The 24938-nt window shown below is 44.1% G+C and overlaps 2 protein-coding genes across 3 annotated transcripts in view; one reads left to right on the plus strand and one right to left on the minus strand.

Moving 5' to 3' along the window:
- Positions 1-24938, minus strand: part of LOC136384220 (calaxin-like) — a 154064-nt gene that overhangs the window by 9619 nt on the left and 119507 nt on the right. The gene's annotated exons all lie outside the window — the stretch shown is intronic.
- GATAD1 (GATA zinc finger domain containing 1) lies at positions 10268-20462 on the plus strand. 2 transcript variants are annotated; one of them, XM_066353999.1, is made up of 6 exons: positions 10268-10740; positions 11768-11893; positions 13737-13796; positions 17458-17641; positions 20107-20285; positions 20338-20462. In XM_066353999.1, exons 1-6 carry the CDS (start codon positions 10489-10491, stop codon positions 20347-20349), a joined length of 813 nt encoding a protein of 270 aa, XP_066210096.1. In that variant the 5' UTR covers positions 10268-10488; the 3' UTR covers positions 20350-20462. The 2 variants fall into 2 exon arrangements, with proteins under 2 accessions (XP_066210096.1, XP_066210095.1); XM_066353998.1 differs by lacking the exon at positions 20338-20462 and having other exon boundaries at positions 20107-20297.

Raw genomic sequence — 24938 nt, forward strand, 5'->3', positions numbered from 1 at the left:
TCTTTGCACACAGCTGTGAGGTGTTAAGAAATGCTCAACCAACCAAGCCGGTCTCTTCCCCAGCCATCCTGCAAAATCAGAAGGGCGAGAGGTTGCAGATTTTCAAAGCACTGAAAACCAAAACCAAACAAACAAAAATAAAGGCAGCTGAGTTTTCCTCAGGAAACTATGGTGGACTGGTGCCCAAATCACAAAATGAAGCTTTCACCTGGGCCCCGAAAGAGTTCCGGCTCCTAAGCCAGCAGTCATCCCAAGGACGGGCAGGTGCTGGGACTGGGGAGTGAGGTTCTGAGCGACAGTTAGGGGAGTGGCAGTTGGAGGGGGGGTGACCCAGGGAATCCTATCACCTAGGAGAGGGGTTCTGGGTCAAGTCCATTTGCCACACTTCATACTGGCCAGAGTCACGGCTAGCGTCCTGAGGCTGGCACCAGGCTTCTGGGGCATGTGGCATCCTCCCACCACGCCACCACCTCTCCTGAGCAAGAGAGAGCTGCTTATGAAACTCAGCCGGGGGCCTGCACAGTTCTTTCACATAAGTAAGACTTGTTCAGGATGAAGCAGGTGTTGGTTTTTCTGGTGCATGTTGTCGACATTGGTGCCTCCCATGGTTCAGGGAGATATCTATCCTGGGCCAATGAGGAGCTGGGGAGGCCTGATTCAGGCTGTCTGATGAGAGAAGTCAGATGACAAGGTGGGGGTAAGCGAGGAGGGGCATGGGAGCAGACCTTTCTTTGTCCTGAATGGAGACGATTGCTGAGAAGAGGCTCATTGATATACAGTGTGTCCATAAAGTCATGGTGCACTTTTGGCCGGTCACAGGAAAGCAACAAAAGATGATAAAAATGTGAAATCTGCACCAAATAAAAGGATAACGCTCCCAGTTTCTGTAGGATGACGTGGCAGCATATGCGCACGCGCAGATGATGATGTAACACCGTGTATACAGCGGAGCAGCCCACGGCCACGCCAGTGGAGATGTGGACGGTACAGAGGAAAGTTCAATGTGTTCTGTAGCTCGCTAAATTAGAATCCATGACCAAAGTGCAACGTGAATATCGGTGCATTTATAACGAAGCGCCACCACATAGGAATAACATTACTCGGTGGGATAAGCAGTTGAAGGAAACCGGCAGTTTGGTGGAGAAACCCGTTCTGGTAGGCCATCAGTCAGTGACGAGTCTGTAGAGGCTATACGGGATAGCTACCTAAGGAGCCCTAAAAATTCTGTGCGTGAGCCCACATCGAACTGCACTGAATAGGTATGAAACTGGGAGAGTTTTCCTTTTATTTGGTGCAGATTTCACATTTCTATCGTCTTTTGTTGCTTTCCTGTGACGGGTTAAAAGTGCACCATGACTTTACGGACACACTGTATTAATCCACATATCACACTACTCATTAGTGTTAGGCATGGGAAAGTAGAAAGGGACAAAAGAGGGAAAAGGCAAACTTCCTTTCCTCAACATGCTCATAGTACAGTGGAAGGGGTGCCCCAAGGTACAAGGAAGGAAGAGTCACAGCAAGAAATAGCTATTTGAGTTAGGGGATTGCACAAGGGAGATGTGACTTCTGGTACAGCAGCTTCCTGAAGGAAGTGAGCAGGTTCTAGAAAGGAATAGGGTCGGTGTGAAGTGTTGGGAGGAAGCATATTCCAGCAGAGGACACTCAGAGGGGTAGGAACCATGGACACACTGCACAGCAAGGAGTGCTGTCGGCGTAGAACAGAGAAGGTTGAGTGCGGTGGGAGATAGAGATACTGTGATGGCCCCCAGGTCAGCAGGAACAGCGGCCGTGGCTCTTCCCTTGCCCCTTCTTGCTGTTTCATGGTCTCACGCTTTCTCTCTCTGTCCATTTGCTAATGTTAACAGGCAGTTTGAGTTCATCGCATTTTTTTTTTTTTTTCTTCATTTTTCTGAAGCTGGAAACAGGGAGAGACAGTCAGACAGACTCCCGCATGCGCCCGACCGGGCTCCACCCGGCACGCCCACCATGGGGCGATGCTCTGCCCACCAGGGGGCGATGCTCTGCCCATCCTGGGCGTCGCCATGTTGCGACCAGAGCCACTCTAGCGCCTGAGGCAGAGGCCACAGAGCCATCCCCAGCACCCGGGCCATCTTTGCTCCAATGGAGCCTTGGCTGCGGAAGGGGAAGAGAGAGACAGAGAGGAAAGCGCGGCGGAGGGGTGGAGAAGCAAATGGGCGCTTCTCCTGTGTGCCCTGGCCGGGAATCAAACCCGGGTCCTCCGCACGCTAGGCCGACGCTCTACCGCTGAGCCAACCGGCCAGGGCTCATCGCATTTTTGACGAGATTCCCTGTGGGCCAGGAAGGGGTGTAATGAATGACTTGACCAGGCTGGTTAAAAGAAATGCGCTTCCTCCTGTCCCTGTTTTATTAACCTCAGAGTTAAAGACCTAAAGATTCCTTATGACTTCATGTGCACTGCCTCGCTGAGCCCTCACCTCATCCCTGCGTGGTGTTGGGACAGGGAAGGAAACAGAGACTCAGTGGCCCAAAGCCCCTGATATCCAGAACAAGGGCAGGAGTGGTCCAGGACTCCAGCACTGCCTGTCCTCACCAAGACGCCATGTGTTCTGAATAGTTCTCTCTTAAACCAGCTCATGATATATATATTTTATGCATCTGCTTTTTTTAAGTGTCTTTTTTTTTTTTTGACAGAGACCGAGAGAGAGGGATAAATAGGGACAGACAGGATTGGAGAGAGATGAGAAGCATCAATCATTAGTTTTTCGTTGCGACACCTTAGTTGTTCATTGATTGCTTTCTCATATGTGCCTTGAATGTGGGCCTTCAATTGACTAAGTAACCCCTTGCTCGAGCCAGTGACCTTAGGTCCAAGCTGGTGAGCTTTTTGCTCAAACTAGATGAACCTGTGCTCAAGCTGGCGACCTCAGGGTCTTGAACCTGGGTCTTCTGCATCCCAGTCCAGCGCTCTATCCACTGCGCCACCGCCTGGTCAGGCTGCTTCTGCTTTTTTAATTTTTCATTTTAAGAGTTTTAATTCATGAACAATGCAGCACCTGAATCATGCAAATTAGACTGCAGGCTGACCCTCAGAATTCCCTGGGAAGCTCAGCTCCTCCCCCACTCCCTTAGTCTTAACTTGAAGACCTTGGAAGGTACTGTATTTCCCCATGTATAAGATGCACATTTTTTGGAAACTGGGTGCATCTTATACAGTGGTTGTAGTTTTTTACTTGCATTTCCTGCTTTTTCACACATATGAGGAGTTGTATGAATTTTGTGATGACTAAAACTTGAGTTCAATAACTTTATGTAATATGTTTTTTTCAAATTTTGGGCCCCAAAATAAAGGTGTGTCTTATACATGGGAGGGTCTTATACACGGGGAAATATGATATTTATTTCTGTCTCCACAGCTGCCTCTCTCCCTCTCTCCCTCTGTCTTCCATCTCTCCCTGGGTACCTCCCTGGAGCCTTGGCCTGGCCACCTGTGTGGCTCACTGCTCTTCCCCAGACACTAAGGAGGAAGAAGGGGATTGGGTCGATGTCTTCATTGACAGCGCTCTCCTGAGTTCTTGTCTCCTACCCATGTTCCTCATCTCCCTACTCTACCTCTCCATTACCTTCTCAACCTAATAGTCCTATTTGTGCTCACAGCACACTACTCTAGGTTACACTAGTATAGCAATTTCCAACCAGTGTGCCACTAGAATTTTTAAAACACACAATACCTATTTATTTAGTCAGGGGCACTGACCTCTTTTCCCTTCGATAGTCAAATAAAATAATGAAAACAGCCAATACAACAGTAGCCATCCAGTATGAATGAATCAAAATTACACCTATTCTTTGTCAGATCAGCAAGAAATATATTTTTTGGTGTGCTGCAACGTTTCAGTAATCATTGTGTGTGCCATGAGATGAGAAAAATGGAAGGTTGCTTGCTCTAGTCCATCAGCGCAAGTTTTGTGAAGCTGCAGCCTAGCTGCTTGAAGGAGAAGGCCCAGTTGCTGACTTAGAACCACATGCCAAACACGATTACGGATCAAACCTCACACAACCAGCCCTGAGGTGGGCAATACCACCCTCACTTTACAGCGGAAACGAGCTGCAGGGCGGAGGTTCAGTTGCCAGTCCTTGAACCAGATACTGCCCATTCTACACCACTGCCTCCAGCTGGGAGAGTTCTTTGGGCCTAAAAACTGCCTTTATTTCCTTTTCCATTTGATACTTTCCCCTGCCCTCCTCCTCCTTTTTCTTCTTTTTCTCCTCCTCCCCTCTTCCTCGTTCTTCTCCTATTTGAATTTCAAAACGTGCTGTAAAGATGTTAAACAATACAAAAGAGCACAAAATGAAAAGTGAAAGTCTCCATTGCTCACCGCCTCTGTGGCCATCAAATGTCAAGAGTTTCTTGTGTAATTGACTAAAAAAAGTATCCATCACATATATGTAGCTTTTAAACTTGCACAAAATTGTCATATTCTATAAACTATTCTATAAGTTGCTTTTTTTCTCTTTTAAAAAAAAGTTATAATAAAGTATAATCGACATATACCATTAATTACTTCCAGGGGTACAATGTAATGATTTGGTTTTTGTATAGACTGTGATCACACGTAAGTTCAGTTAACATTCATCACCACACAGTTAAAAAAATTTTTTTCTTGTAATGAGAATTTGTAAGATCTAGTCATTTAGCAATTTTTAAATATGCAGTACACTATTTTTAACTATAATCACCATGCTCTTGACATCCTTTTGACTTACTGTTTTATACCTGGAAGTTTATGACTCTTGATCCACTTCACCCATTCTACCCACCCCCTACCTCTGACAACCATCAATTCATTCTCTGTATCTATGAGCTTGGTTGTTGTTGTTTTTTGTCTGGGTTTTTTTGTTGTTGTTTTTTTTTTAGATTCCACATATTAGCGAGATCACACGGTAGCCATCTTTCTCTGTCTGACTTATTTAACTGAACATGTCCTCAAGATCCACCTATGTCATCCTAAATGGCAAAATTTCCTTCCTTTTGTGTGTGTGTGTGTGACAGAGACAGAGAGAGAGAGAAACAGACAAGAGGGAGAGAGATGAAAAGAATCAACTAGTTGCAGCACTTTAGTTGTTCATTGATTGCTTTCTCATATGTGTCTTCAGTAGGGGGGGGCAGCTGAGCCAGTGACACCTTGCTCAAGCCAGTAACCTTTGGCTTCAAGCCAGCGACCATGGGGTCATGTCTATGACCCCACACTCAAGCTAGTGACCCTGCGCTCAAGCCAGTGAGCCCACACTCAAGCCCAATATGCTCGCACTCAAGCCGGTGGTTTGGGCTTTGAACCTGGATCCTCAGTGTCGCAGGCTGATGCTCTATCCACTGTGCCACCCCCTGGACAGTCCAGTTATTTATTTTTGCTTTTGGTGTCAGTTTCAAAAAAGAATTATTGTCAAGACTGACATCAAGGAGCTTACCACCTGTTTTGTTGGGGTTTTTTTTGTTTTTTGGGGTTTTTTTTGCATTTTTCTGAAGCTGGAAACAGGGAGAGACAGTCAGACAGACTCCCACATGCGCCCGACCGGGATCCACCCGGCACGCCCACCATGGGGCGACGCTCTGCCCACCAGGGGGCGATGCTCTGCCCATCCTGGGCGTCGCCATGTTGCGACCAGAGCCACTCTAGTGCCTGGGGCAGAGGCCAAGGAACCATCCCCAGCGCCCGGGCCATCTTTGCTCCAATGGAGCCTTGGCTGCGGGAGGGGAAGAGAGAGACAGAGAGGAAGGCGCGGCGGAGGGGTGGAGAAGCAAGTGGGCGCTTCTCCTATGTGCCCTGGCCAGGAATCGAACCCGGGTCCTCCGCACACTAGGCCGACGCTCTACCGCTGAGCCAACTGGCCAGGGCTAATCTTTTTTTTTTTTTTTTTTAATTTTATTTATTCATTTTAGAGAGGAGAGAGAAATGGAGAGAGAGAGACAGAGAGGGAGAGAGAGAGGAGAGAGAGATAGAGAGAGAAGGTGGGGAGGAGCAGGAAGCATCAACTCCCATATGTGCCTTGACCAGGCAAGCCCAGGGTTTCGAACCGGCAACCTCAGCATTTCCAGGTCGACACTTTATCCACTGCTCCACCACAGGTCAGGCCCACCTATGTTTTCTTATAGTAGTTTTATGGTTTCAGGTCATACATTCAAACTTTTTGTCCATTTTCAGTTAATTTTTGTTTAGAGTAGAAGATAGTAGTACAGTTTCATTCTTTTGCATGTGGCTGTACAGTTTTCCTGACACCATATATTGAAGAGACTGTCCTTTCCCCATTGTATATTTGCCGCGGACCAGCGCAGCTCCAAATAACGGTGCGGAATTAAGGAAACACACTTTGTCAGAACAAAACCGATGGGACCGGGAGGACTCCTCAAACTGCCTGGCAGCATCTGAGTGCCTCACAGCCCCAGTTCGCTTTATTATATAGACCTATGCAAATCAAGGACCCTGATACAAAGTTGCAAATCAAAGGCTAAGACAGGAACTCTCCCAAGGCAAAAACAGGATACATTAGTGAAATTTATAAACATCTGAAACAAACAAAGAGTCAGAGGAAGGGCATGTATATTGCTTCCTGCAACCCAAGGAAGCAAGTGGAGTGGGTGCAAATACTCAGCATCAAAGCCAAATATGGAGATGGAGGGGGGAGAACTTAGTCCCCTGCCAAGCCTTGAATCTATAATGGCTTTTTGCCATTAACGGTCCACAACATATATTCTTGGCTCCTTTGTTCTAAATTAACTCACCATATATGCATGAATTTATTTCTGAGCAGTTCTGTTCCACTGATCTATGTGACTGTTTTTATTCCAATACCATATTGGAATAAAATATAGTTCTGATTACTATAGTTTTGTAATATAGTTTGAAACCAGGGAGTATGATGCCTCCAGCTTTGTTCTTCTTTCTCAATTGCTTTGGCTATTTAGGATCTTTTGTGGTTCTATAGAAATTTTAGGATTGTTTTATTTCAGTGAAAAATGCCATTAGAATTTTGATAGGGATTGCACTGAATCTATAGATTGCTTTTGGTAGCATGGACATTTTAACAAGATTAATATTTTCAATCTAGAAGCACAGAATTGCTTTTCATTTATTGTGTCTTCTTCAATTTCTTTCATTAATATCTTATAGTTTTCAGTGTACAGGTCTTCCACATTCTTGATTAAATTTTTTTTTCTTTTTTTTACAGAGACAGAGAGAGAGTCAGAGAGAGGGATAGACAGGGACAGACAGACAAGAATGGAGAGAGATGAGAAGTATCAATCATTAGTTTTTCGTTGCATGCTGCAACACCTTAGTTGTTCATTGATTGCTTTCTCATATGTACCTTGACCGCGGGCCTTCAGCAGACCAAGTAACCCCTTGCTCAAGCCAGCGACCTTGGGCTCAAGCTGGTGAGCTTTTGCTCAAACCAGATGAGCCCGCATTCAAACTGGCGACCATGGGATCTCGAACCTGGTCTTCTGCATCCCAGTCTGACGCTCTATCCACTGCGCCACTGCCTGGTCAGGCCTCTTGGTTAAATTTATGGCTTTTCCTCTTCTTAATTATATCTGAGATTTTTTTCATATCAGTATATATGAGCCTTGAATAGTTTCCTGTCTCACTCCTAAAAAAATCCACATTCCTTAGTTTGATTGACATAAGCTTGATGCCAAAGCCTTGCAAAGATATTACAAGGAAAGAAAATGAGGCCCTGGCTGGCTGGTTCAGTGGTTAGAGCGTCCACCCAGCATGTATTAGAAGTCCTGGGTTTGATTCCAGTCAGGGCACATGGGAGAAGTGAAGCGACCATCTGCTTCTCCACCCTCCACTCCCCCTTTCTCTCTCTTTCTCTCTCTTCCCCTCCCACAGCCATGGCTCAAATGATTCAAGAAAAGTTGGACCAGGACACTGAGGATGGCTCCATGACCTCGACCTCAAGTGTTAAATAAATAGCTTCGTTGCTGAGCAAAATGCTGTGTCTAAGCTGGGCAGAGTTGCTGAGCAAAATGCTGTGTCTAAGCTGGGCAGAGCATCACCTGGTAGGGGCTTCCAGGATGAATCCCAGTTGGGGCGCATGTGGGAGTCTGTCTCTGCCTCCCTTCCTCTCACTTAATAAAAAAAAAAAAAAAAAGAAAGAAAAGAAAATGATAATCCCATCTCACTCATAAACATACATAGAAAAATCTTTTTTAAAATTTAGTTAACCAAATCCAGCAATATGTGAAAAGGATAGTACATCACGACCAAGTTGGATTCATTTCAGGAGTTTCAATGTTAATTTAACATTCAGAAATCTGTATAATCCATATATTAATAGGTAAAGAAGAAAAAGCATTATGATCATGTCATAGAGAATACCATTTAATAAAATTCTACATTTGTGATGAAAATAAGAATAGAAGGGAACTTGCTTAACCTAACAAAAAGAATCTACAAAAATGTACAGTTATAAGTCATTATAATGGTTATCTCTATGTAAAGTGAGTGCGAGGAGGGTAGTTTTATGACAATAATGTTTTATTTCTTAATTTGGTTGCCCAAGTGTGGATACTTTGTGATAATCAGGCTATGCAGCAATGAGTTGGATACTTTACAGTATCTGTATAACACTTCATTTTAAAAGGTTGTAAAAAAAATTTACAAGAAAAAAAATGTAGTTCTTCCTGATTATCTTAGAAGGATAGAGGGTGTGACCAGTGATTATGGGAGCTGTCAAGAAAAGGAGATAAAGATTGGCGAGATGAGGAGAAATGGAGAAAACAGGGTGTTGGATGGTTATATATGTGGCTATTTACCCTACCCAGGATACCCAGGATGGCGTCTTTTGGTGGAGAGGAAGCTGTTGAACTTCAGTGAAGAGAGGGAGTAACTTGGAGATGAGATGCAGAGAAGAAAGGAAGTAGGAAGCATGAAATTTTAGACTTAAAATAAGAAAAAAAAGGTTTTTTAAAATATATACTTATTTTATTGATTTCAGTGAGAGAGGAAGGGGAAGAGCAGGAGAGAGTCAAGAACATCTGTTTCTATATGTGCCCAGACTGGGGATCAAATGGACTAACCAACTGAGGCATCTGGCCAGGGCAGGAAAAGTCATTCTTTACCTATCCTCCTGAACCTCTTTTACAGTTGGTCTTAAAGCACTGCAAAGCAGTTAATATTTTGTTTTGCCATTGGGGAAATGTAGACTCAGAGCAAGGAGAACTGAGACACAGCCCAGACCCCAGGACTGTTATAAAGGCCTGCCCAGATGTGATACTAAGAGCAGCCATCGTGTTGGCAGCCAGTGCAAATTATGGTTTCTCTGTTGATCAATTAACAGTAAAATAGGGATAATAATATCTTGTTGCAGAGTGGTCATAAGCTCTAAATGAGATCTCATGACATCACAGGCATTCAACACATTTGACTTCCTCCTCAATCCATACCACCTACACATTCATCAAGAGCTCTCCAGAAACATCAAGTCCAAAATATCCAGGATCATGAAGACAGCTGTACAATCACTTGACCAAGTGAAGCTGAGGAGAAACTCCTGTTCCTGGTGAAGCCTATACTGACGAGACATTTATAGATGGGGGCTGCCTTTTCAGGAGCTTGTCCCAAGCCAGCTGTTTTGAAATGTGGTCCAGGGAGGTTCCATGACCCTTTCAGGAAGTCATTGGGGTCAAAACGGTTTCCCAACAAGGCCAAGCCAGTTATTTGCCCTTTTACATTCTCTCTCACTGGGTACTGTTCAGAGCACAGAGGCTGTAGTATGACATCATCCGAGCATGATGGCTTCACCCAATGGTTAATGAATATGTGCTTGACATATTAAGCTGAAATGTCTATTTCAATCCCTAACACATAAATGTCTATGGATATAATTTATATAAACAATCGTACTAGTGAGTCTAAGTTATAATTTTTTAGAGTGTAAAGGGTCCTAAGTAGGGGTGCCATATTTAGCAAAAATACAGGACGTCCAGTTAAGTTTGAATTTCAGATAAACACGAATATTGCATGGGATACACATATTCAAGAAATTATTTATTGTATATATGAAATTCAAATTTAACTGGACATCCTGTATTTTACCTGCCAGCCTATGCCTAAGGCCAAAAAGTTACAAACGTTACACTGAATGCAGCGCGTTCCCGGTGGGGCACTTCCTGTCAGGCGGGTCGCAGGCAGGCGCAGGCCCCGCCCACCCCGGAAGCCGCTTCAGGGCCAGGCGGGGCGTTCCTCCCGGACCAGACCCCGCCCCGGGCCCGCCTCCGGGCTGCTCGGGTGGCGGGGGTGGTGCTTGCCACCCTGTAAGCGGAATCGGCTTCCTGCCTGCAGGGGACAGCGGCCGCGACCTGGTCCCGGTGGGGACGCTTGGCGCCCGCGCCCTAGCCGCTCTTCCAGTCTGTGGACGTAGCGGGCCGGCCATCGGGCGGCCGGGTCGGCGGTCGCCATTCCCGTGTCGCTGCGCCCGCGGGGGCCGCCCGAGCCGGCCACGATGCCCCTGGGCCTGAAGCCCACCTGCAGCGTCTGCAAAACCACCTCGTCCTCCATGTGGAAGAAGAGCCCGCAGGGGGACATCCTCTGTCACCACTGCACCGGCCGGGGCGGCGCGGGCGGCGGGGGCGCCGGCTCGGGGGCTGCGGGCGGCACCGCGGGCAGCAGCGGCGGAGGCGGCTTCGGGCCAGCGACCTTCGCCACCACCTCGGCCCCCCCTTCGCAGAGCAACGGGGGCGGGGGCGGCAAGCAGGTGAGCTCCGGCGGGCCGGCCGGGCCGCGCCTCCGGGAACCCTGTCCCTGCTGCGCGGGTCGCCACCCCCGGCCCCCGAGGAGATCCCAACTCGTTGCTTCCATTCTAAGCACCTTTTCTCTTGTAAGAAATTAATAGTCTAAGGAAGCAAGAAAATTAAAAATCCTTCGGAAGTTTCCCCATCGTAATAATATTTGGGGTAGCAGCCAGACATCTCATTAACCACTGTACTTGCCCCTGTTCATAAAGGACATTTTGTCATTATGTTAGTAATATTAGTACTTCATTATTTTAAATGGCAGAAATATTCCATCGTCCTAACCCGTTCCCTGGCGTGGGACAGTTGAGTTGTTACGGGTTTTTCTCTGTTATAGACACAAATGAATAGACAGCTCCTCGTCCTGCCCTTGGCCCTGTTGTAAGGGGCATCACACCTTTTTGGAGGCTCTGGAGATGCTCACTTAGGGCCCTCTCATGGTTCTTTGTTGTTGTTGTTGTTGTTATATTTTTCTTAAGTGAGAAGCGGGGAGGCAGACAGACAGACTCCCACATGCACCCAGCCAGGATCCACCCGGCATGCCCACCAGGGGGCGATGCTCTGCCCACCTGGGCCGTTGCTCTGCTGCAATCGGAGCCATTCCAGCGCCTGAGGCAGAGGCAGTGCAGCCATCTCAGTGCCCTGGCCAACTCTGCTCCAATGGAGCCTTGGCTGCGGGAGAGGAAGAGAGAGACAGAGAGGAAGGAGCGGGGAGGGGTGGAGAAGCAGATGGACACTTCTGTGTGTCCTGACTGAGAATCAAACCAGGAATTTACACATGCGGGCCAACGCCCTGCCACTGAGCCAACCAGCCCGGTTGGAATTAGCACAGTTCATATGATTACACAGCATAAAAAGAACAAGGTAGCTTTTAATTTTTGAGTGTCCCTATGAAGTGCCTACTCTGGGATCCTTGCAAGATGGTTGTATCAGGCCAGCAACCTTTCCACACTTTTTATTTCTTTGTCTGTTTTATTCTTTATGTAACAGAGTAAGCAAGAAATTCACAGGCGGTCTGCTCGGCTCAGAAACACCAAGTACAAATCTGCTCCAGCTGCTGAAAAGAAAGTTTCCACTAAAGGAAAAGGGCGAAGACATATTTTTAAATTAAAAAATGTAAGATGATTGTGGGTAGTGTTTTTCTACTGGAATGACATGTGTGTAATGTGTCCTGCCACTGCCTGCATCTCCCACCACTGAACTTGAACCCGCCTCTGGGGAGTGATCCAGACTTTCTCAAGAGGCCTGGGTTACAGGAGCCTTATGGTTTGTGAAGTTAGTAATATGTTTCTCTGTTTTTAGCTTTTCTTTTTCCTCTGGTAAATATAAAATAGGAGTCTAGAAGAAACATACACCATGGATGCATTTTGTTGGGTCTTTATGCAAAGGATTATGGTATGGCTAAGTACACTCAGGAAACTTTTTTTTTCATTCTTTAAAGATCTAAGTAAATAATGGAATTCATTTCCATATTTGTTTGTTATTATACCCCCAGAAAAATGTATTTTACTGTCTTGTGATCAGTTTGATGAATATGAATTAAAATTTTGCCAAACCTTTATCCCTTTTGGTGTAAGAAAACAGATTGTTGGAAGATTTATGGTGGAGGGTAGTTGAAAGCACATTTTAAGTGACATAAATTCTCATTATCTTTGGAGATGCAACGGGACATGGTCAAACACAATGGACAATGCAGTATAGACAGTTGTTTAAAACCTCAGTGTGGTATTTCTTCCTTTTCAGAACAGGAATGGTTGGCTTCCCTGTATAGGCATTTCTGAAGTTCCAGGGGTCTCAAACTCGCGGCCCGTGGGCCGCATGCGGCCCGCCCAACAATTTTGTGCGGCCCACAGACTAATCAAACTTCGTGGATTAGTGTGCGGGTCTCTGAGTTTGAGACCCCTGAGTTAGGCATTTTCATTCATAAAACAGAAAAGGACCCTCCAGTATATTGTGCGGGTCGTGGATTCTCATTGAGAGTAATTGTCCCTAATTTGTTTAAGATTTTTATAACTTAGCTTTCTAGAAATGAGACATTTGTTGACTAGATAGAACATGTTAAGTAAATATTCATTTAGGCCTGACCTGTGGTGGCGCAGTGGATAAAGTGTCGACCTGGAAATGCTGAGGTCACCGGTTCGAAACCCTGGGCTTGCCTGGTCAAGGCACATATGGGAGTTGATGTTTCCAGTTCCTCCCTCCTTCTCTCTCTCTCTCCTCTCCCTCTCCTCTCTAAAATGAATAAATTAAAAAAAATATTCATTTGATTGTAGTTGTATAACTTAAACATGTTTTCCTCTTAAGTGCGGTAGAATATGTTCTCTGCAATTATTTTTATATCAGTTTCTCTAATGACCTCTTTAAGCATGATACCAAGACATATTTGGGGAGCCTTGCGTTCTCTGCTGTGAGATAAAAGTGTGTATTTCAGCTTAAGAACAGATTTCAATGATGGGTGGGTGGTGGCAGGTTACTAAGAATTCCCAAGGAAGTTTCTTTTAGCTTTAGTTCAGGCTAGCTAGCGAATCAGTTCCGAGGATACCGAGTCTCATAGCTGGTTCCATAGTTAGGCTGAGATGGAAAATATCGCCAAGGAAGCACTTTCTTACTTTGTGCTCACCTACCCATTTTTTACTCCACTTCTGTCATGCTCAGGCCATTAGAAGCAGTATATTTTTATACCTAAGATCCTAATCTGTAATAAAGCTCTGAGAGGGCTTGTGCTAGCTCTCAGCGGCATGAACAGAAGCTGTCCTCTGCTTCTGTTTTTAATTTTTAAGCTAATGGTTGCAGAAGTAGCAGTGGAAATATTCTATTGTGTTTTGCCACAACATTCAGAAAATCAACAAACTTAGTATTTCTTAAATTACATAACTCTTATACATACATGGCTGGAAAAATGCCTGTGCGCACACATACACAGTATGAACATGCTAATATTTTTACTTTTTTTTCGTAGCCCATCAAAGCTCCTGAATCAGTTTCCACCATAATCACTGCAGAATCAATCTTCTACAAGGTAAACATCTGTAGAGTGACTGAAGGAGGACTTGGGGCTACTTTATAATGTGCTGCTAAAACGTTGGGCTAGTCTATAGGCCTCTGCCGCTCTGTAAAAAGAGTAATTGTATGTTTTGTTCTTTTTTGGGCTATATCTCCCAGGTGTAGCTTTTATGAAACATCCAGAGCTGAGGTGGGAGGGCTGCCTGTTGATATGAGAGCCCTGGCCACTTGGCTCAGTAGTAGAGCATTGGCCCAACGTGTGGATGTTCCGGGTTTGATTCCCAGTCAAGGCACACAGGAGAAGCGACCATCTGCTTCTCCACCCTTTCCCCTCTCCTTTCTCTCTCTATATCTCTCTCTTCTTCTCCCTCAGCCATGGCTCTGTTGGAGCAAGTTGGCCCTGGGTACTGAGGTTGGCTCCATGGCCTCATCTCAGACACTATAACAGCTTGGTTGCTGAGCAATGGAGCAATGCCCTAGATAGGCAGAGCATGGCCCGGCAGGGGGCTTGCCAGGTGGATCTGGTCGGGGTGCATGCAGGAGTCTGTCTGCCTCCCCACTTCAAACTTAAGAGGAAAAAAATTATATGAGGATCTTAAGAATTTTTCAATGTAGATTATGGGAATTTTTCTAAAATGCTAATGTATAATGTGGAGCCATGGAAGGATGATCCATCTGGTCTGTGAAGGGTGAGAAGGACTGAGGTGGGATTTAGACGAGCAGAGGGTGTCCAGTGAATAGAGTAGGCACAGAGGTTCTAAGTGCTTTTAATCAGAACTGAGAGGATAAGGGCAGTGGTTGTTAATGTTCAGGGTTTCATGAAGAGGAGCGGCAAAGGAATGAGGCAGCAACAATACTGCAAGTGGTGAACCCCAATCTTTCAGGATTGAGGTGCCTTGGAGAGATCAGCTATCCAATTAATTAAGCAGAGATATGTCATTTTTTTTTCTTTATTTTTATTTTTTTGTATTTTCCCGAAGTGGGAAATGGAGAGGCAGTCAGACAGACTCCCACATGCGCCCAACCGGGATCCACCCAGCATGCCCACCAAGGGGCGATGCTCTGCCCATCTTGGGGCATCGCTCTGCCGCAATCAGAGCCATTCTAGCGCCTGAGGCAGAGGCCACAGAGCCATCCTCAGCGCCAGGGCAAACTTTGCTCCAGTGGAGCCTTGGCTGCAGGAGGGGAAGAGAGAGACAGAGAGGAAGGAGAGGGGGAGGGGTGGAGAAGCAGATGGGCACTTCTCCTGTGTGCCCTGGCTGGGAATCGAACCCGGGACTCCTGCGCGCCAGGCCGACGCTCTACCACTGAGCCAACCGGCCAGGGCCCAGAAATATGTCATCTTGCTTAAAAAACTAACAAGCAGAATACAGTGTACAATTTTATTATTTAGTTTTGCAAAACTGATTAGATTTCTCTCGCCCTTTCTGAAACATAACACCACACCATCTGCTGTCTGACTCCTGACCTGCAGAAAGCTCCAGCAGGACCCAGCATCCACGTCCTTGGGCCTTCCCTGGATGTGTCTGCTTTCAGTCATGTGTGCTTGGTCTCAACCTCGACTTCCTCAGGACGGGAACAGAAAGTCACTCGGTGCTTTGGCTTTCCTCCAACAAGCGGTGATTAGCACCTACTGGAAGTCCATAGTGAGAGAGGGTCCAAAATGTCTGATCAACCCGAGGGTCAGGTTTCCTAGGACCAATGCCCAGGACATGTGATACCTCAGTGAGTGAGGTGGCATTTTGTTATTTTTGAACCAGAACACTAAGAAAAGAGTACAGGAAAGACCTGTAAGGCCTGGCACAAGCAGTAACCACTAAATACATAGGGGCGGCGATATGAGTTAGTGCTTTATACTTGACCTAAGTGCACCAAACATTGGGAAACACAAGTGATTATGCTCCTTGAGTGTACCTTTTTATTTAGCCCAGAATCTGTGTAGGCTAAAACAGTTTATACACAGGCAAATATCTCCTATATTCCAGCATTTCATACATTGTTAATAATACACAGCTAAAATTTCCTCTGTGATTGCTGTTTATCAGGCACTGAGGTGAGCATTTCACATGCTCTATTTCATTCAATCCATTCCATGAAGTAAGTAGGGCCTGTTATCCCCATTTTATGGATGAGGACGTGGGGCAACGAGAGGTTAATTAACTTGTCCAATATCACATAGCATGAGGGGGCCTTAGGCCAGAGGCCGCGTCCAGAGCTCAGCTCCCGGCTCTGCTACTTCAGAGAGTGGTGGTGTGACTGGGCTAGGACCAACCTCTCCGATGTTTCTTCTATAAAACAGAGATTGTACATAGAAACTACCTCACTGGGTAAGTGAGATTACATATGTTAAGCATCTGACACAGTAAGCACTCAGTGAATAGTAAAAACGATCATCACATTTTGAAATTTGTGCATTATTTTCACAGCTGAACATAGAGTTTATAGATTACATCCAGAAGCAACTGATTCAGCTAATAACTTAGTGTACTAATAACTTTTAGGCATGTCTCAATGGAAAGTGTGTCAGACCTGTTAATGCAAGTATCGGTGATTTATTACTGTATGCCGTGGGTCCATGAACTAGCATGTAGTGGATTGTGGCCCACAGAGACTGTACTGGTCCATAATGATCCAGATGGCAGCAGTCGCCCTTGGACACATGGATAAAGAGTCCACCAAGAGAAACTCCTGGCCTATCAGATGCTCACGTCACAGCTTTCAGAATCGTTTTCATGGTTGAGGCACTCTAGCCGCTTTACCCGCTGCCAAGGTAAAGCAGCAATGAATGTTTTGAGGGAAGCAGCAATGAATCTCCCTGCGGACTGGTTCCTGCAGTAAGGAGAGTATGGTCTGCTAAGACCCACACCCACCTAAGGAAGTGCTGAGCGACATAAATGTTTGCATCAGCCATTACAGGTGTTCAGATGAGAGGTTATTTCCAATTTAAGACCCAGGGAAGAGGTAAAGGGTAGATAGCAGAGGTAGAGGGGCCTAAACATAAGACAGACACAGATTAGTTAGTTATGTATGAAGTAGAATATGGATAACACACGAAGCCTTGAATGCTGGGATACCAGTAACTGTCTTGTTTCTTGTGGGAGGCTGTCACAGTGAACAGGAAGGGAAGAGACAGGTGCCAGTGACACTGAGGAACAGTGTGATAAATTGAGGGAAACCTATCCTGAAGACTGCTAAAATACAAAGAGTTCCTATCATTTCGTTGGTTTGAATTTATAGTATCTCTTTTCCTTAAGTGGTGGTTGAAGAGGAAGGTATAGAGTACATTTTCACCAGATAAGCACTGATTTTTAAGCCAGTACAGAGATAGACCACCAAGCTGGTGTAGGCACCTCAGCTGCGGCCCTGCCTCATGTGGCTTTCAGCAGGTCACCTAACCTTTCTGCAGCTCGCTGGCTGCAGTACTGTTGTGATAGAAAGTCAGAGTGGTTTCATAAACACGTTTACTCCAGATGCAAGTTGTGTGTTTGTGAAACTTTTTCAAAAGTGAAACAACTTGAGAAGTGGCATCAACTGTATAAACATTGGTACATTAGTCCATCTCAGACACCTTTTATCAACCACTTTGAAAACTCTTGCTTTGACATTTAAAACATTTAGGTTCATAGCTATGGTGCTGTTCTATTTATTTTAAATATGGGATTATTGTCTTTCCCCAGGGAGTATATTACCAAATTGGAGATGTCGTCTCTGTGATTGACGAACAAGATGGAAAGCTGTACTACGCTCAGATCCGGGGTTTTATCCAGGACCAGTACTGTGAGAAGAGCGCAGCGCTGACGTGGCTCATCCCCACTCTCTCCAGCCCCAGGGACCAGTTCGACCCTGCATCCTACATCATAGGTGAGACCGGCACACAGTACAAGGTCGTGAACCCAGTGATGCCTCTGTTATTATGTATGAGGATGCAGTAGTTGCTTGGACTGTCATGGCAAAATACCGCAGACTGGATGGCTTAAACAACAGAAGTGTATTTTTTCACTGTTCTGGAGGCTGGAAATCCAAGATCAAGGTTCTCAGGGTTGGTGGCGGAGCTTTTCCTGGCTTGGGGACTGCCACCTTTCTGGTGCGCACACTCCTTCAATTTCTTATGAGAACACCAATCCTAGCGGATTAGGGTGCCGCTCTCATGACCTCATTTAACCTTCATCGCCTCCCTAAAGCCCTCGTCTCCAAATACCATCACATTGAGGGTTAGGGCTTCAACACAGGAACTTGGGAAAGATACAATTTAGTCCATAACAAAGAAGCATAAGTATCACGAAGTACAATAAAGTAGAGAGCTTTATAGAAAACATGAAAGATATTCTATGTACCTAGGGTTTGGGTGCTATTAGTTAGTTAGAGTTAGGGCAATATGCACCTATAAAATGAGGTGGATAAGATTTTTTTGAGTGAACCAAGATTAAGCTATTAAAATTTATTGCTCAGGAACCAGGTTATTTAGATTAGTTATAAAAATCTACTCAAAAATAATTTCTTAAGGAACTGTCATGGTTCTTCCTAGAATCTTACATAGTCTCAATATGCATTCTTCTACATGTCACACATGCCATTCTAGACCTTTTATAACATACCATTGTGGATAATTGAAATAGCAGCCATTATACTCTTATTAATTTTAGTGCTGCCAAAAAGAAATAGTGCAGACAGTTCTTTATGTAGACTCAGAAGAAATTAGTGATTAATTCAACTTTGAAAGTTCAGAGTTTTTAAATTACTCTGAAGTTTTTAACTTTTCTGCAGTGGGCATGCGTTACTTTTGCATTCTGAGAATAAAAGAAAATATTTTTCAGAGAGAGCTCAGGGACAAAGAACATTCCACTGTTACTCTCACCTACATGTCAAGTTTCATATGTGACCAGTTTTAGTCTTCTGCTTGTGCGTACATAGTGGTGGACTTTCATCTAGCTGATATATAGGTAGGATTCTCATCAGAGGCAGTGGTGTGACAGTGGTATGGTTTGTACATACTGTTAGAGGTCAGCCATTTTTAATGATCTTGGGATGACCAAACCAGCCTGTGGAGAATTCTCTGTCCTACCTCCCACTTTACTTGTGATGTGACCATGTGCATTATAATCTCAAAGGAGAAAAAAACCTTGTAAAAAAAAAATGAGGCCCTGGCTGGTTGGCTCAGCGGTAGAGCGTTGGCCTAGCGTGCGGAGGACCCGGGTTTGATTCCCGGCCAGGGCACACAGGAGAAGCGCCCATTTGCTTCTCCACCCCTCCGCCGTGCCTTCCTCTCTGTCTCTCTCTTCCCCTCCCGCAGCCAAGGCTCCATTGGAGCAAAGATGGCCCGGGCGCTGGGGATGGCTCCATGGCCTCTGCCCCAGGTGCTAGAGTGGCTCTGGTCGCAACATGGCGATGCCCAGGATGGGCAGAGCATCGCTCCCTGGTGGGCAGAGCGTCGCCCCATGGTGGGTGTGCCGGGTGGATCCCGGTCGGGCGCATGCAGGAGTCTGTCTGACTGTCTCTCCCTGTTTCCAGCTTCAGAAAAATGCAAAAAAAAAAAAAAAAAAAAGAAAAACAACAACAAAAAGACAATCTTATTCTGAGCGTTCCAATAACTGTTTTTGTTTGTGTACTTAACTATACTATAAGTTAAGTACATAAACTTAACTGTACTCTGTATGAGATGGTTAAAAAGGCCAAAGGTAAAAGGTTTCTTTTTTTCCATTTTTTGTCTGCAAAGTTGCTGTTTATTTTTATTTTTTTGGCCTGTTTGATATATGTATGAAACAGGGTTGTCCAATAGTAAACTGGAATTTTATTTTGCTGATTTGTTCTAACAACAACAAAAAACCCCTCTGGGAGTCCTCTCCCACCTTTTCTTAACCCTCAGATCCCAGCACTGACTCCGGAGCCAGACTGTCTGGGTTCATAGCCCATGCTCTTACTAGTTGTATGATATAGGACAAGTATTTTAATCTTGGTAACCTCATTTTTCTCATATGTAAAATGAGAATAATAATAGTGCCTACCACAGAGGCTTTTGTGAGGATTCAAAGTATTGATATATGTACAGTAGTACTAAGGACAGTACAGGCATACGATAAACACTATATAAGGCTAAATGTTGTTTTTAGGTTCCTTTCTATGTTAAGTCGCTGTTTGGGGGAGAATGCTATATTCCTTAAGCAGTTAAATAGAAAAAAATGATCGAGTAACTTCACAATAATACATGTTCCAAGGGCTGATGTCAGGTCACTGCCGGAACGGCTTGTCCTAGTGTGTAAGAATTTCAACATTTTATAATGATATATATGTTCAAATATGTATTTAACCTTCCCATTGGCTGCCTTTAGGACCAGAGGAGGATCTTCCCAGGAAGATGGAATACTTGGAATTTGTTTGTCATGCACCCTCTGAATATTTCAAGTCACGTTCATCACCGTTTCCCACAGTGCCCACCAGACCAGAGAAGGGTTACATATGGACTCATGTTGGACCTACTCCTGCAATAACTATTAAGGAAACAGTTGCCAACCATTTGTAGTTTAAAAAGTGAAACTGGATGTCTAGTTATTGTCTATTCAAACCATTTGTAGTTTAAAAAGTGAAACTGGATGTCTAGTTATTGTCTATTCAAACTACTATAAAATATGCCACATCCTTATTTAATGAAGTTCCTAGATGAAAAAATGACTAAAAAACTTTTTTTCTTGCCTGACCTGTGGTGGTGCAGTGGATAAAGCATCAACCTGGAAATGCTGAGGTCGCCGGTTCGAAACCCTGGGCTTGCCTGGTCAAGGCACATATGGGAGTTGATGCTTCCAACTCCTCCCCACCTTCTCTCTCTGTCTCTCTCTTCTCTCTCTCTCCCTCTCTGTCTCTCTCTCTCTCTCCCTTTATCTCTCCTCTCTAAAATGAATAAATAAAAAAAAAAAATTTTTTTCTTACTACCCAGTAATCATTAGCTTATTCATTACTAATCACTTGAAAAACTATAAAAGGATAGAAAAGAATTAAATATATTTTGAAGTTAAATATTACATTCTGTATGTGTATCTTCCCAGGGAGGCCATTAGGAATGTAGTGTCTCTTTTTAACCATAATTTATTTCTAGAACCTCATAAAATGGATTGTATTTTTCTGTAAGAACAAAACATGAATTAAGGTTTGAATTTCTGATCAAGGACTGAACCGAATAAGCTGTAGCTGTGACCAACAGACTCTATTACAGTGTTACACGAGCTTTATTTTCTAATCTAGAAAATGCGATGGGAGACTGCTGGCTGCTTTAACCTTAAGGAAAGTGATTGGTGGATAATTTTATTAGCCCAGGCTTTTTAAATTTTTCATCTAATTCTTCTGTAGAAAACAGATTCATAATCATTTTGTTGATCTTAATATCCCTGTTCTCACCTACCTTCAAAACGAGGCTTTTAATCGAATCATAAAATGTTACAGTGCGGACAGTCAGTCATAGCACACAGGAGACATAGCTGGTCAGGCGTCCCACTGGTTGTTTCTTGACTATCATTAGAACAACCACTGGACAGTCAGAAAAATGATTAATAAGTCAACTATAATTGAAATATAAATTTTAAATTTTTTTAAAATTAAGAATAAAGGTATTATAGGTTGCCAGCATTGGTATCTAAAAAGTGTTCACTCCAAAGTTAAACCACCTGCTATGGGCCCTGGCCGGTTGGCTCAGCAGTAGAGCGTCGGCCTGGCGTGCGGGGGACCTGAGTTCGATTCCCGGCTAGGGCACATGGGAGAAGCACCCATTTGCTTCTCCACCCCCCCCCTTCCTCTCTGTCTCTCTCTTCCCCTCCCGCATCCAAGGCTCCATTGGAGCAAAGATGGCCAGGGTGCTGGGGATGGCTCCTTGGCCTCTGCCCCAGGCGCTAGAGTGGCTCTGGTTGCGGCAGAGCAACGCCCCGGAGGGGCAGAGCATTGCCCCCTGGTGGACAGAGCGTCGCCCCTGGTGGGCATGCCGGTGGATCCCGGGCGCATGCGGGAGTCCGTCTGTCTCTCCCCGTTTCCAGCTTCAGAAAATAAACCACCTACTATGAACTCATAATAATATGCTTAAACCAATGCCTTGGCCTTAGAAGGCCTGTTGTAAATGAAACTTCCCAGAATTCAGGTACAGGCTTATTTCAAGTGCAAGTCAGTTAAGTCAGGGAGTAACTGTGAAAATGGGAAGAACTGGAGATCGTACACACTTACCTCCTCTTCTGACTTAACCAGAGAGCTTGTCAGATCTAATGTAATCATGGTGATTTTGAGCAGTAGTACCTTTAACTGTTACCCTTTTCTACACAGTTGTGGGTTGTGTGTAGATAGCTCGGTGTCCATAGTGAGCTCTCTGTATATAGTTAACTTTCTGTTTACAAAAATTATAGCAAAATTGATTGTAAATATCATTGCAAATAACTAAATGCTAATATTCAATGTATTTTAAATGTATTAAAATGTATTTTTTACATTTAAAAAGTACATTTTAATACAATGTTTTTCACAATGTATTTTTTACAATGTATTAAAATGTATTTTTCACAATATATTTACTTTTGAATGATCTCATTTAAACAATTAAATAGGGCCTTCTATCCAAAAATGATATACACAGAAAACAGCAGTGTTGTAGTATTTATAAGTTGGAGTGACAGGTTCATCATGGATATGTAAAAGATTTTAGGAAAGTCAAAGAATGGCTGATAAAATAAACATTTTATGTAAGATGCTTATTAAAATGAGAACATATTTAGGCCTGACCTGTGGTGGCGCAGTGGATAAACCGTCAACCTGGAATGCTGAAGTCACTGGTTCAAAACCCTGGGCTTGCCTGGTCAAGGCACATATGGGAGTTGATGCTTCCTGCTCCTCTCTGCCTTCTATTTCTCTCTCCCCTCTCTAAAAAATGAATAAATAAAATCTTTAAAAAACAATGAGGACCTATTTAAAAATATACATACATATTGACCATTTGTTTGTAGATTGTACATTTGACCATTTGTACATATTGACCATTTGTAAATTGATAGATACTTGTATAGTATCTTTTAAAATAGATTGAGCCCTGGCCAGTTGGCTCAGCGGTAGAACGTCGGCTCAGCATGTGGAAGTCCTGGGTTTGATTCCCAGCCAGGGCACATAGGAGAAGCATTCACCTGCTTCTCCACCCTTCCCCCTCTCCTTTCTCTCTACCTCTCTCTTCCCCTCCTGCAGCCAAGGCTCCATTGGAGCAAAATTGGCCCAGGTGCTGAGGATGGCTTCATGGCCTCCGCCTCAGGCGCTAGATTGGCTCCTGTTGCAACAGAGCAATGCCCCAGATGGGCAGAGCATCGCCCCCTAGTGGGCATGCCTGGTGGATCCCTATCCATTGCATGCAGGAGTCTGTTTGCTTCCCCACTTTTCACTTTAGAAAAATACAAAAAAGAAAAAGGAAATAGAGATTGAATTTTGACTTTCTTCCTCAGTCAATGGTTCCTATTACTTATGGGTAGATTCATACTTTTCCCAGTCTATATTCCCAGCTTGTCTCCCCTCCTTACTACAACAGAAATGTTTCCCCTGGCACCCTCCTCATTTTCCTGGCTCTGAGTTCATGTTCATCCTGTTTTCTTCAACTTCACCAAAGGCTTTTCTCCCCACCCCAATCTATACATAGTTTTTATTGCTTAAAATCTCACAAATGAATCTGAAGAACCATCTGGCATCTTGCTGTTTCTGTAGCTGGATAACATATCTTACTCCTCAGCCTGCTGAATGGTTCCTTTTTCAGCAACACAGATACCGTCCCAATGTTTCCGATATCCTTATTTTAATTTGTGGCTTACTTAAGGTCCTCAAATTCTATCCGTGAGACCTTTCAGATTCCCATGGCTCTTTGAAATCAATCTCTGTTTTATTCTATTACTGCATTTAAGTTTCCACTTCTGTGTGTCTTGGATGGCAGAAGTAGCTTTCATTTACTCGTCTTTGTAACCCCCACAGAACCTAACCCCGGGCCTGGCTTATGGGAGATGTTTCACATAGAGTTCAGGTCAGATGCTTTTCATTAAGATGCCTGTTGATGCTTTATTTTTATTTATTTATTTTTGTGACAGAAACAGACAGGGACAGACAGACAGGGAGAGAGATGAGAAGCATCAATTCTTCGTTGCGGCACCTTAGTTGTTCATTGATTGCTTTCTCATATGTGTCTTGACGGGGGGGCTACAGCAGACGGAGTGACCCCTTGCTCAAGCCAGCGATGTTGGGCTCAAGCTGGTGAGCCTTGCTCAAATCAGATGAGCCCTCGCTCAAGCTGGCGACCTCAGGATTTCAAACCTGGGTCCTCTGTGTCCTAGTTTGACGCTCTGTTCACTGCGCCACCGCCTGGTCAGGTGGTCGGTACTTTAATACTAGTTCATATTAACTTTGGCTTAAACTTCAAGTTCTCTTGTAAACAGCCAACTTAAGTAGAATTTTAAATAGTTATATTCTAGATTAGTATTAGATTGTCTTAAGATTGTTTAACAAGATGTTAAGATGATCTTCAACTAGTTCTCTTACACAAATCTAATATGAATAGCTTTTATATTCATATTAACTGGTTCTTCTCTGTGAAACACATTCCAGGACTAACTATTCCATAGAGAAAATTGAATCACAATTGCATTTCAGTCATAAATTGAATATAAAGACACTGGAATAAATATATATATATATTAATTTGCATATGTATGTGTGTATACATAAATACATATATTACACATACTCAGAATGATGTTGTCATGGAGCAGAGAAGGGAGGGGAATTTTGTGGATTTTGTTTGCCAGCCTGGGCATATTTTAGGAATTGTGTTTTTTTACTTCATACCAGATATGTGAGTCAGAACTTTTGTAGGAGTGTGTATCTCATACAGCTCCAAAAATACAAGGCAAGAGGGTGGCTCCAGTGAGAAATAACAAAGAGCCTGAACGACAAGAGAGGAATGCCTGAGTAAGTTAGAGTGCATTTGTATTAATTTTTCTTTATGCTTTTCAGTATTTTCCAACTTTTCTACAATGAGCTTACATACCCAGACGCATTGCAGACTGCCCAACTGGGGCAAGGGAACGCCCATTTTTAGTTCATAAGTGTACAGAACATTTAATAAATAGTAGTTCTCAAATTCTTGCAAAGGAGATAAATGACATAC

The sequence above is a fragment of the Saccopteryx leptura genome, chromosome 12, assembly GCF_036850995.1.
Source record: "Saccopteryx leptura isolate mSacLep1 chromosome 12, mSacLep1_pri_phased_curated, whole genome shotgun sequence".
NCBI lineage: Eukaryota > Metazoa > Chordata > Mammalia > Chiroptera > Emballonuridae > Saccopteryx > Saccopteryx leptura.

What these genes read in the sequence shown, in the direction of transcription:
- GATAD1 (XM_066353999.1), top strand. Translation starts at nt 10,489, where the DNA reads ATGCCCCTGGGCCTGAAGCCCACCTGCAGCGTCTGCAAAACCACCTCG. An exon ending in CAGAATCAATCTTCTACAAG is followed by an intron (nt 13,797 to 17,457) that starts GTAAACATCTGT and finishes GTCTTTCCCCAG; the next exon opens with GGAGTATATTACCAAATTGG. An exon ending in CCCTGCATCCTACATCATAG is followed by an intron (nt 17,642 to 20,106) that starts GTGAGACCGGCA and finishes GGCTGCCTTTAG; the next exon opens with GACCAGAGGAGGATCTTCCC.